The sequence below is a fragment of the Rosa rugosa genome, chromosome 3, assembly GCF_958449725.1.
Source record: "Rosa rugosa chromosome 3, drRosRugo1.1, whole genome shotgun sequence".
In the NCBI taxonomy this organism is placed as follows: Eukaryota; Viridiplantae; Streptophyta; class Magnoliopsida; order Rosales; family Rosaceae; genus Rosa; species Rosa rugosa.
This window is the reverse complement of record NC_084822.1, coordinates 38,903,324-38,917,007: the sequence shown is the minus strand read 5'-3', so window position 1 is coordinate 38,917,007 and position 13,684 is coordinate 38,903,324. Positions and strand designations below refer to the sequence as shown.

The 13,684-nt window shown below is 36.2% G+C and overlaps 1 protein-coding gene across 3 annotated transcripts; it reads right to left on the bottom strand.

The window, feature by feature from the left end:
- Positions 1-4,083: 4,083 nt before the first annotated feature.
- Positions 4,084-8,281, bottom strand: LOC133740353 (ethylene-responsive transcription factor-like protein At4g13040). 3 transcript variants are annotated; one of them, XM_062168299.1, is made up of 8 exons: positions 7,946-8,281; positions 7,124-7,164; positions 6,791-6,861; positions 6,467-6,567; positions 6,059-6,143; positions 5,355-5,535; positions 4,631-4,752; positions 4,084-4,543 (listed from the first exon to the last, which is right to left on the bottom strand). In XM_062168299.1, the coding sequence occupies exons 1-8, from the start codon at positions 8,126-8,128 to the stop codon at positions 4,404-4,406; spliced, it is 924 nt and encodes a 307-aa protein (XP_062024283.1). In that variant the 5' UTR covers positions 8,129-8,281; the 3' UTR covers positions 4,084-4,403. The 3 variants fall into 3 exon arrangements, with proteins under 3 accessions (XP_062024283.1, XP_062024284.1, XP_062024285.1); XM_062168300.1 differs by lacking the exon at positions 7,124-7,164 and having other exon boundaries at positions 7,946-8,086; XM_062168301.1 differs by lacking the exons at positions 7,124-7,164; positions 7,946-8,281 and adding an exon at positions 7,643-7,779.
- Between the last annotated feature and the right edge of the window lie 5,403 nt (positions 8,282-13,684).

The following is a 13,684-nucleotide window of genomic DNA, read 5'->3' as shown; positions in this document are numbered from 1 at the left end:
ACTCCTTTGAGTTGTTTCTTGGCCATCTTTGCTCTAAGATTGGCTTTGCATTGTTCTTTCAGTAATTGCCGGATTCTATCGGCAATTCCTCCAACTGAAAATCTTTCAATTCGTTTTTCTGCTATGCTTTCTCGCACAGCTGTTCTCCATGGTTCAGGGAGTTTCCTGTGCAACAGGTTGACTAGATCAGTGTTTTCTAGTTCACCAATTGTACAGTAATATTCTTGAAATTCATTCAAGTATTCTTCAAAATATCTCATGTCACAAATTTTGAGAGCATAGATATTTGATTTGGCCGTTTCTCTAGCCTTTTCACTCATATTTGCAAGATCTCCACAGAATTGATCGTACAGAGGTGTTGCAAAATCATAAGGAGATTTTGAAGTTTTGATTTCTTCCAGCCATTCTTTTCCTCTGGCTGTTTCTTTGAAAAAGTAGTAATACTTCTTAGCTACTCCTGTGAGAGTAGTTTCAAAGTACATCTGAAGATCAGGAGCTTCAAATTTTCCAAGGGTAAGAGCAGATGCCATCATCAGGCTGTCTACCCATTGATCAAGAGTTTTTCTCTTGTCTAGGGCTTTGTCTAGATCTAGCCAGATACCATAATTTGAAATTGGTACTCTGGGTATCTTGTCTTCTGGGACAAATCTTTGAGAGTTTCTTTCTCCATTTCTGCCCGTAGGGGCTTTCTGTATAGGGAGTTTTACCTTTCCCTTTTCTCTAGCTAGTGATGAAAGTTTTGGAGCTTTCTCCATCTTCCATTTCAACATCTTGGTAGGGAAGGAGTTTTCTTTCCTTTCCTGGATTGAAGTTTTTCATTTCCTCGATTAGTTTTTCTAATCTTTCAGGGTTTTCGCAGAATTCTGCTTCTTCATAAAGATCATAGAGCTTTTGTGCTCTAAGCATATTAACTGGTCTGTTTAGATCAGCTTCTAGGTCTTCTTCAGTAATTGGCTCTTCAATAGTGGGTTTCGTACCACTAGTACTAGCTTCTCTAGTGCTATAGCTTCTTCTGAGAAGATTTTTGTTTATCCTGATATTCTCAGGACAGGCATTACTTTTTCTGTGATTTTCGAAATTTAGACTGATTTCTCCAGTCTTTCTACTTTCATAAATTTTAGCTTTAGCACTTTCTGCTGGTAGCTTCGGACCAGATAATTTCCATTCAATAGGAAAAGTTACTTCATTCCAAGTAACCTTATGAATCTGTTGTGAATGGTTCTTCTGACTGGTGAGGAATCCAGTAGTAAGACCAGGGATATTAGATATCCTTGTCTTTGGCTCTACTGTAGTACTCATCAGTTTATAGTATATCCGGTATACTATTGCCAATTCTTACATATCATTTTTCATAGATAGGCCATCTGTCTTGACTCTCAGTCGGAGACAGTGAGCTGCATCCTTCAAGCTTGTAGAGAAATTTGGGAAGCAGTTGAAATATGCCACTTGGTTGCACAGAGATGCCTCAAGGGTTCCCAATAGACTAGCTTGAAAATCTGTTAGTCTATTGTCTTGTAAGACACATAGAACTGAACAGTTTATGCCTTCGCGAGCTAAAAGTTTTATGCCTACTTGGACTGCTCCAATATGCATAAATTGATAATTTTTTGCTTTTGCTCTGGCAACTTCAGCAGGAGTGATCAGTAGTAGATCTGTTTCTTCTGTTGTAGAGGGGGTTGTAAATTCAAGTAATTTGAAATGATGGCTATCCATCAAGTCCAACGTTCCCCTTTTGTAAATTTGTTTGAAATCTAGCTTTGGAATTGAGGCGTTTTTTACCTCATGCTCGATTTCGTTGTATTCAAATTCTTCAGCATTTAGGAGTTGTACTCCTTTCTTTTTTCCGAAGATGCTCATCATATTGACATCTCGGGTTTCTTTCGGCTTTTCATACCGAATACTAGTAGAACTAGTTGAGGGATCCAGAAAAATCATGTTTGGAACAGGATTCTTTTCCGGTCTTTCTAATGGTTTGAACCCATTAGCTGCCTTCTTTGTTTTTACTGTAGGCACTTTCTTGTCCTTCAGTATATTTTTCATAGAATCCAGCATTTTTTGCTGTTCAAGGATTTTTCTACTAACACTTGTTAGCTTTTCTTCTTCCGTTTTTGGAAGATCTTTGATATAATCCAGTTTGTTTTCCAATTTTTCTAATTGGTGGATTATAACAAGAATTTTTTCTAGATGTTCTTGATATCTAGATATCTCCTTCTGCAGGATCTGATATTTTTCATCAGAAGATTTTAATAGAGAATTCAGTCTCTCTATTATTAAATCAGACATTGTCCCCATTGGGGGATTCCCCTGCTGAGCTATTTTACAAGCTCTGATACCAGTGATTTGCGGATCTAACCAATGCTCAAATAATCAAGAGGTTTTTGTTCCTCTTCCAGAATATATAGAAGATTATCTATATCTTCTTCCAATTTATAAATTCTGGCAGACATTGTCCCCATTGGGGGATTCCCCTGCTGAGCTATTTTACAAGCTCTGATACCAGTGATTTGCGGATCTAACCAATGCTCAAATAATCAAGAGGTTTTTGTTCCTCTTCCAGAATATATAGAAGATTATCTATATCTTCTTCCAATTTATAAATTCTGGTTTGAAGTCTATAAATAATATCCCAATAGTTGGGAGTTTCTCTATTAAGACCTTCTCTATATTCTTTCAATTTTCTCAATTTTTCTCTTTCCTTATGCAGTTTTTTGCTAGTATTCTTACAGATAGCATTTAATTCAAGTCTATCAACAATCGAAATTATGAATATTAAAATAACTGTTTACCTTTGAGTATAGAGGATGGATTTATACTTGCAGTATATTTAAACAAACAAATTCAAAAGTATGGGCCCACTATGCTCCGTCAATTTTAAGTTTTACTGAAGGAAAGGTAAATAACAAAGAAGAAGAAAAGACAAAATGTCCTTAAGTGTCTAAAAACAAATGTAGTGGAGTTTTTTGTGTTTTGGAGTTTGGTCAAGGGGGTAGGTGTAGTTTCCCCTATAATTTAAGGGTTTACTGGCTGGGTATTTACAGGCCGGCCGGACGGGCTTCTTCGGGCCTTTTGCAGGCCGTGCTTTTGTAGGCCTAGATGCGGGCTTGGTAAGCCTTCATTGACCTATTGATCCGCAGGCCAAATGATGACCCTTTGTTTTATGTTTTAGTGTTGGTGCCTTCTTGTTATGTAAAAATGTAAAATCACGAAGGCAAACTTTTTCCAAACTTGCAACCGAAGTTATAGGTCTCGTTCCACTTCCACTTTTAATATTGCACACCAATTAGCTAAGAATTTAGAGTTTTTATCACAAATAGTCCCTGAAGTTTAGATCGTTTGACACTTTGGTTTATAACATTCTAAAACTATCATATTGGTACCTCAAAGTTAATCTCCGACATACTTTTAGTACCCTCCGTTAATAACACCGTTAACTCCTCATTTTTTCCAAATGCATTTTCATCTTTCCCTCTGTCAGGTTAGTTAATTAGTAGTGACCCTAATTATTTCTCATTTTGGATATGCTAGTACCATTTATGCTTTACAATTTTCTTATTTTAGTTAGTGATTTGTGATTAATTATCTCGATCTTTCTTTCTCGTGGTGACTAATTTAATCTATCGTTTATAGATCAAACCCCTATTGCTATTTGAATATGATGATGACGAAGGTGGCTTATAGGTATCGATGAAACTATTCCTTTCTGAGAGCAAAATATGAATAAAAGCATTGACAAATTTAGCATGTTGTGTTGTATATGATCATTTTACGTCTTTATGGTATTTTCTATCCTTGTGAACAAGCACAAAAATAATGACCAACATTTCCAAGACACATCAACATCAACTTGATCAATACGCCTTCTTTGTTTTTTGTTCAAGTAATCATACTAGAAGAGTAGAAGTTGACTAAGTACAGTTAACCCCCTTTGCAAGAAAATTCTTCTTCTTTTTTTCGGTCGATTTTCAACTTAAACAAACCCAAACATTAGACAAACCATACGAAACACTAGTAATACCATTCACCATTGTGAACTGTTAGAGAAAGTACTTTCTAACTAAGGTAGTGCTATTTGATTGCAGCATATTAAAAATTAACCTTCAGATCACGTTTCTTCTTCAAATTATTTCTCAAGCATTATTCGTCCGACTGAGCAGCGAACAGCATTTAATAAATTAATAGATTTCTCGTAGAACTGGTTCATTTGAACCAACGGCAAATGACCACTATGATGCTTCTAATCTGAAACTACTTACTGGGCATTTGCTTAATAAAGAGTTAAAGACAACGAAATCTACCATCTTTGCCCTAATATGGGCCTTTATACTTTAAAAAATGGAGGATTATCAGCTAGCACTTAACTGTTAGAACTGGAAATCTTAAGCATTGTCCTTGAACCATTAGGATCAAGAGAGTCGTGTGTCTTCCTCCCCATCTTCCGAAGTTGACAGACCATTTACTTCTTGCTTGTCATCCCAGTCACCATTTTGTAATGGAGGTGTCTCAGACCTCTTTTCTGAGGCAGACCACTGCCACTTCTTGAGCTCTGAAATATTTTGTGAAAGCAAACTATTAAGATCTGTGGCACATAAAGGCCTGAGGAATGTTAGACAAGACAAGAGAGGAAACCAACTTTTGTTGTTAATGGAGTGACGAGTCACCGCCAAGAATTCATCCCACTTGAACTTCATCAGTTCCTGCTTCTCCTCTTCAGGAAGCTCAAAATTTGGCTCCCTCCCACACATGAAAGCAGCCCTGGATACAAATAATAAGAATAGTTATATGTGCTAGAACACAATGCTTATCATATTCACCTTATCATATTGACTTTTGCATTGTGGGGGAGTGGCATAAGCCACTATATATCATATGACACAGAGAGTGCAAAAACAGGGCCAAAATAACAGAAAACAGTATGACATGGAGAACCTTAGGAACCTAGGAAAGATGCAAAGGAAAATAAACACATGGAGCGTTTAAACGTCTAGCAGAAACTTGACTGCAAATGAACATAAACTGGAGAAGCAAGAATAAAGATACTATCAAGCTGCTACAAATTCAACGAGCATTAGTGTAGAAAGATCTGAGTTCATATTGTTTGTAACAACATGATGCACAATCTCTACTACTATAATCTCTAATAAAGAGAATGCACTAGATAAACAAAAGAGAGAAGAGACAATTGTGTAGCCAACTTTGTGGTTGTCCAAATTATTTCAACTGGTAGAAGTTCTATTTGAATAGAATATAACACTCTATCAGTGGGTTATGCACGACTGATTGAGCTTGCATATTAGTTAAAAATACAAAAAATAAAAAATAAAAGTTGTTTGTATTGTTGAAGATGCAATTCATACCTATCGTACAAATGAGCAGCCTCTTCTTGTGAACCAACAGTGCCCAAGTGGATTTGTTTCTTGTCAACCTTAATGGCTGCCTGCCATTTCATATTTTTGAAATAGACACCTCTCATTAGACATGGTTCTTGGTTATGAATATGCTTCCTGCGATGTCGCTTTCTGCGTTTAATTGGTGGCCCTGTAAATAGCATATTGTGCATTAGAATTCGCTGTAACAGTGGCTTAAATCCCAAAACCAATTCAACACCTGAAAAATATTTATAAGCATTGAATATTATTTGAATTATTTCCATTTCTACACAAATACAAGATCCTTTCTGTCGATATTCTAAGATAGATATAAAGAATCAAACAAGGGGCATAGTCCATCCCTTTCTCATAAGATAACAAAAGGTAAAAAAATAACAGCAAAATGGAAAACTCATCTCCTCCAATGAGTGAAAAGGAATATAATACACACACACAGATACGTACATAAATATTAACACACAAACACAATGTTCATCAGAGCTTAAAGCCAGAGGATATATGAGTGTCATAAGACTGAGTTTGCACATCTGTGCATGATATGCAGCATTCTAATCAATTCAATATGAGAATGATAGTTTAACTAAGCATGAAATATCAACTGCCCCAATCCATGAAGATGCCATTGATAACGCAAAACACATACCAATTGTAATTTGGTTAAAACAACAAACCTGGAACATATTTTTGAGGTTGCTCTTTCGCCAAGCTAGAACCATATGCTGTTGATGATAGAGGTTCTATTTTTCCACCATTACTCTAGTAATAAATGAAACATCAGATAAACTGAACATGCAGGAGAGCATCAACTTCGTTTTTCCAAATAAGATTTTTGATTTCCTACTTCCTGTTCTTGTCTTTCCCCTTTAAGGTACATTGAATTATTTATACTAAAGCTTATTGCCAGAATTGATGCTGTTTAAACTTCCATATCAAGAAACTAAGAACAAATAGAATTTTTTGTCACAAAACAAGGTTTGGAGGCACCAACATCTCAAATTCGTAGGCCAAGTCACCTGCTTTATGGTTTTGGCTTACTAAAACTATATTGTAATATAAAGTGACTGCGAATCCAGTCTTACCCCATCTAGCAGATTTCTATCTTTTGAAGGCCTGGGATGCACGCTATCAGGTTTTGTGTTGTCACAAAACATAGGAAGTGGAGTTAGAAGAGAACTTATCCCTGCAAAGACCAAAAATTTGGTAAATACCATCATTCCAGCACAAACAGGAACCTATTAACTAGATTCCTAGTAATGAAAGCTGTAACTTTATCTCAAACCTCTGACAAGGTAGAATAACAGAACTTAAAACTCAAACTGATTAAGCTTAAACAGTATTACAATAGTGTATTAAACAGAAGTAATAATTGTATCTTGTATAACAGATTCCAACTAAATTTTTACCAGAGCATAGTCCCAAGAGCCTGCGCCTTCTTAAGCTCACCATTGTTGATGGTTGCAGCTTAACACTTAAACTGCAATGAAAAAGCAGTATACATTTATTATAATAGCGGAGACAATTTCTGAAGATTTTCTTACACTATTCAAGTCCCTACGTATAGATATCAAAAGGAAAATTAAAATGGAATGCTACTAACTATAATAACAGCATTAATTTTAGGGCACGCTGTTCTTACCATACATCAACTAGAACCAAAAGCAATATCAAGGAAAATTAAAGGCGATTCTAACAAAACTACCATAACACAATTCATAATAAGCAGGATATAAGATCACCGAGTATTCACATGATCCAGAACTGTAGTCTCTGATTTCAACTGCTACCACCAAATATTAATGTCAATAAAAGCTACAATAAGCAGCTGTTAAGTATAAATTCTTATGGTAGTGAGCAGGTTCCCAATACATGTAGGCTATGAAGCTAAGTAACACAGAATTCACGTAGCAGGAAGACATAAGAAGAAAAGAAAAATTAAGAACAACTTCCCTACTCAAGAACCTTGTGATAAAAGCGAGTATAGAAACAATGCCATTGATGCTCATACAACCAAAACAATCCCAACATAAGGAATACAACTCCAAGTAAAATTCTTCCATGCCCTGAGATCAATATCTATCAGCAATCAAGTTATCTCTAGGTTCTTAATCATTCTATTTGAAGCAAGCAGGTTCAACCTCTGCTCATCCTTAACTTCATTCAGCAAAGCAAATCATACATCATGTTAAATGCGATCAGAATCCAAAGAATCTTGATAAAGATCACCACAAACTGATAAAAAAAGCCAAATCTCTGACCTGAAAAAGTTAAGTCAACCCAACCAACCTACCACCTTTCATGGAATGGCCATCAGTAAAACCAAAAACCCACACAAGAAATTCAAAAACAAACTCCAAATATACTCTCACACAACGCAGAAACACAGAAAATCAAGACCAACCCACAAAGCCAAGAACGAAGAAAAGCAATTCCAGTCCTGGAAGCTCGTCAACGCAAAATGCCCATGACCACAAACCGAGTAGACAAGTCAACAATGGACCACCCATCAAGCAAATACACAAAACACGCCAATGGGGATGAGAAAGTCAGTTCCTTTTTACCTGAGGAGGCAGACAAGGTGGCGGTGATGGTGGAATTTGAAGAGTCACAGAGGACTTGGTAAAATTCCACAAAGGCAAAGAGAGAAAGAAAGATTGGGATTTTAATGAATGGAAGGTGGTGGTGAAAAAACAAAAACAAAACCAAAAACAAAACTGTGTATAGTTTTGTTGTGTCTCATGCATCTACCACCTTTTGTTTTTGTTATTTTTATTTTTTCTTTTTCTTTTTCTCTCCCCCAAAACTTTTGGGTGTATAAATGGTGGCGGACTGGTGGTGGTATTTAGGTGGGAGACTTGGGAGAGACAAAGTCTCTCGGTCTTAGATAGACAAGGGTGGAAGAGAACGTATGCTTCTGCATACTTTAGTTCAATTCGTGTTCCGATTTTGCCCCTTGGACCTTAGCAAACCTTAGCAAATAGTACCATTGCATTGAGGATTCCATTGGTTGACCAAATTGGCCCTGGATTTGTGTTTTGGCCTCATTAACGTTCTTGTTAAGGGGTTGGTGTTTGTTCATGTCATTCTTGTTGTTTCCGCTCGTGGATATAATAGTCATGGATAGCTAATTGGGGGTTTCTTCTAAAAGAAGAAAAATTAATTTTGGTATAATTGTTGAAACCCATGGAGTAGAATCGGGATAATTTCTCAAGGTGAAACCTTATGGTTAGAATGGTTGCTTCCAAAGGCTAAAGTCCACAACACGTGCTAAGCATGTCTTTCTAGTTTCTATTAACTATATAAAAAATTACATCACTATATTTTTTTTGAATGAATGGTAATTCCATTGATAATAGCGCATGCCAAGAAGGTCATTACATACTCACCCGCTGACACATAACAATGGCCAAATCAAGGTTTCGTGGAGGAGCCACAGTAGTACATAGGATAGATCAACTATATTCAGGGCGGAACCAGGATTTAAATCTTGGGGAGTCCAAGCCGTTACGTATATTTTTGTTTTTGAAAAATATTAGAAGAAATATTGTCAGATGTCTTTGCACAGAAACCTTCTAAAATGTTTGCTCGGATCCCTGTTGTATATAGACTAATGCACATTATAACTATTATTCATTCAGTAGTTTACGTTTCTCAGAAAATTAATTCCCTTATAATTTATCCAAAAATTAGTCATGCATATCAGACTTCATTTGTCTTAATTGACAAAAGACTAGTATAATTATTTTTTGGGTACAGTAATAAATCTTATTGTTGGGTGAATGATAAAGTATATAATTTACCAAATAAATAGTTAAGTAATTAGTAAACTAACTAATTTAGTTATCAAAGTCATCAAATCCTATTAAAAAAAAAACTAACTAATTTAGTTTCTTAATATTATTTATTTCTGTTTTGAACTTTGATTAGTTATGATTTATGAGAAATTTTTGGGACAGAGGGGGGGTCCAATGCTTGAATTAAGCTCAGTTTTAAATATCTCAAAGCCTAATTAGCTAGTTAATTGAGATTTACCAAAACATTTAGGGGGGGTCCCCCCCTTCAGGCCTTGGAATGGGTCCGCCTCTGACTATATTCGAACTAATCGCTCACTTTAAAAGCGAGCCTAAAAGCTATGGAAACATAGCGAATAGACAAGCCAAACTATACTCGTTAGGTTTCTAATACAAGAAACTTATTGTAATTAGACAAAAGCTAAAAACATAGGTTTGGGCCAAGAGCCTAAACCCCAGCCCAAAATAGCAATGGACTAGGGCAGAACCCCAGCCCAACAGTTAGCGACCCAATAGGAGGTCCACCAAGAAAAACTTGCTCCAGGCCCATCACTCTGGTTCGGGCCAGTCCACCTTGCCTCCCACCATCCCTTCGGACCTCCACCGACCGGACCTCGCTCCGACTGACCCACATCGCCCGACCCGCGTCGCCCACTCCGCCTATAGTAAATAGACATGTGATATAAATAGGGTATTAATTTTGGCAACAAAAAGTTAATGTTTACATATATAAGAGATTACAATACTGAAATCAGGTCAACAACGAACTAACAATCACAAATTTTAGCAACTTCTGTTCTAGAGTTGGGTCAGCAGTGATGGCGAAAATGTGTGGCGGTGGCATAGACAATCATCCTTGGCCTTCTAGTGGGTCGTTCCTGTCTGGTTTCGGGTCAGAGGCGATGGCGATTTGGAGCAGTAGTGGATTGACGGTGTTGACATTAGGGTGGTGACGGTGTTGGGTTTACTTTAGTCTCAGGTCTGACGATCCAGCTATTCAATTTGGTCTGGTTCGAAGTCACAACGAGTGTAGGCTTGGTCGATCGAAGGCAGGCCGGGTGGACTCTGGCTGTCGAGTTAGTGTTGACAAAGTTGAGTGTCAAAGATTCACTGCTTCTGCACATGTTGTCCTTGTCATTTAGTTGTTGTGCAAGTTTCTTTTAGTCGGAGTCTGTTTGGCTCCTTCAGTCAGTCATTTTAGAGTTCCAGTGTGAAGTAGTGGTCATTTCTGTGTAAGAGATGTTGCCCAAAATCATTGTAACCAATTCATTATTAATGAAGTTTCTTCTTGATCAAAAACTTTAGCAATGAGACGTTATAGCAACTAAACAAGAGCATGAAAATTAGTATATATCCATAATCTTTAAGACTTGCAAGATTGTGTCAATCAAAATAGGATTTGCAACTTCACATCAAGCTATGATTAAGTGATTTTTTTTTTTTTTAAATAAGAGAAATTTTATTCTAAACAATCAGAGATCATTACATCGGAAGAGATTGTGACAAAAACCAAAACTCTAAAAGAATAAGTTATTATAGGGACCATGAGCTTATATAACTCTGTCTATGATAATCATTTCTTTCCACATGCTACATAATGAGAGTCACAATAAATCCTCACAACATCAAGACGAACTGCACCCTCTTTTACACCGTATTCCAAAAGCATTGGCTCATATGTGCAAGGGTGGCTCGTGCACTGCATTGACAACAAATACACATCGATGATAAAAGCATGCAGTTGGTCCCTGGAAGCACATAACTATGACAACATGCCAATAAGATCATGAATAAAACTGGGACTAATTAGATCTCAATTCCCACCAGGAAACCATCTAAAACCACCTATGCTTCCATGACACGCATATCCCCTTTAAGAATTTGACACCAGCCTCCTAACAAGTCTGATAAAGACAGGCAACACCAACTTAGGAGGACGGAGAGCACCTCATAGAACCTAGAAAGAGAGAAAATAGAACCTAGAAAGATATAATGAGGCGCGTAGGCGCTGCAAAAAAATTAAATTGGGTGTCCCGTTCGACAAAGAAAATAAATGCTGCTAGATATAAAAGAAAGAGAGAAATAGATGCTAGATTTTTTGTTTCCGCTCCAACAACTGTTGCAATCAGAAAAAATCTTTTATAATATAAATTAATAACCAATGTGACGTATTTATAAGTTTAGTTACAAAATTTCAAAAGTCTCTTATGTCAAAATTTTGAACAAGTGAAAACCAGTCCATATGTATGAATAAAGACTATTAACTCTCTTTTTTTTTCCATTAATTCTCCCGAGTACTACATTTCGGCCTTGAATCACCCAGAATTTTTCAGTAAATAATGAAGAACAGAACTAACCACGTACAATTATGTGTAGTAAAAATAACAAAGAAAAAAGTAACAAATTTGCCCAACTCGTGAAGAAATGTGCAAGTCAATAATTGAGTAGATATAATACCATGATTGGCCATTTGGGTGACACTGACAGTGAAAGGACAATAAGGGCAATCATGTCATCCCCCGTAGAAACCCAGTGCCGACTGTGCCGTGTTCACGTGTGTGTGTGATTGGGGGTTGGTTGGTAGCGGGAGAGAAATGAAAAGGAGCCACCGACGAAACGGTGATTGGATGGACGGCCCGTCTAATAAGAACAAACAAGATAATGTCCCGCCAACCAAACACGGCTCAAAATGATGAGAACATTGGCCCCCCATCCTAAAACCTACATTTCTTGATGATTTTCTACCTAATTATCACATTAATAAGTATTAATCTCGCTAATTATACAAGTCATTAGTTGGTTTAATCTAATCTAATGACAACCCACATTGATCGATGAGTTGATAACAATTGTTTCCGAATCCGATTTCAATGCAAGAAAATAGTATAGGATCTGTTTGGGATTGCTTCAAGAAGAAAATATATACTGGTCCGATTTGCTGTACAACTGAAAGGAAATAAAGGAAAACGTTTAGATAAGCTATCTAGGAGTCTAGGAAGAAGACGAACATGAAGTGAACGAGAACATACAACCTTTTGAACACCAATTATCACTTAAGAAGTACTTTAATTTTTTATTTTTTGAATTTTTCATGAGTCCTAGAGATACATGGGTATGTCTAGCTTGTACTTGAAACTGTACAATGAAATTCCCATTTCGTCCAATTTCCATATGCAATGTTTAAAGCAACTCTTCATAAACCATTCGTTCTCAATAGAAGCATCAAAAGTTTTATGTCCACCGCTCCACTGAGTATTGTAGAAGAAAAGAGTTGTTTTGAACATGATAATGCGAAAATGCCATTGGAACTCATTGCTCACTGGAATCTGTTGAACCCCTAAATCGTCGTCCTTGGATTGACATCGAGCTTGAAGAGTCTCATTTTGAAAATCATTGAGGATGTGCACATGGATCTTTTGAACATTGATTAGTGACCAGTGGTTGTCTCAAGCTGATAAGCAAGACAAGTAAAAGCACACAAGTATTTTGTGGGCATAATCTCATCCACTTCATTATTTCAATTCTCTACTGCAAATCTAGTTGAATTAGTTTTCCTAATTATTGCAAATCTAGTTGAATTAGTTTTCCTAATTATTCAGCTTTATATAGCCATGAATCAAGCCTCTAGTGAGAAGGTTATATGTAATTAAATACTTACAATAATTCCAACATTGTAAATGTCATAAATTCGATTCTCACTGATATATATATATATATATATATATATAAGGGTGAGGTGGGTTAAGGTTTTTTTTTGATAAAAAATACTCACAATAATTAAGTGAACCAAGACAACAAACAAAGAACACAAGATGGAAGTTTACAACATTCGAAAGACTACAAAAGAAAGTTGATTTAAACCGATGCAAATCTTACAACAATGCCAAGCATTGTAGGATTTGTAGCTAGAATACGTACGTACATGAGATCTGCAGCTCTTGTATGACTAATGAGAGATTGGGTAAGACTGTAAGAGAGTAGTTGCTTATGTAGTTATGTTCACTCATCTTCCACCTCATGTGTAGTAAATTTCGAGAGCAGTTTGTATATATCGACATATTTTTACCTTTATGTTAACAATCGGATACACATGCATGTTTACGATAGTTTTTTTTTTAATTTTTTATTTTTTATCAGATTTACGATAGTTAACTACTGAATAATAAATAACAATAACAAATTTGTAGTTGGCAACCTCTCTCTCAAACACTGTTATTAGTATCGACTATCGAGAGATGCAGTTTCAATATCTTGCTAATTAGAGGCTATATACTAGGAAAACCACACAAGTATGATAAATTTTGATAAGCAATTCACAAATAAAAAAAAGAACTATATAACAAGTAACCTGTCTATTGAACACTCAAACAAGCCACAAAACCTCTATTCTATTTGAAAATAACACACGTTCAGTAGTAAACAGGCAATTAACCCTACTTGATTAGGAATTTTAAGAACAACAGTTTCAAGCCTCCACGAATCTATTTCAGCTTATTGAACAAGAGAAGC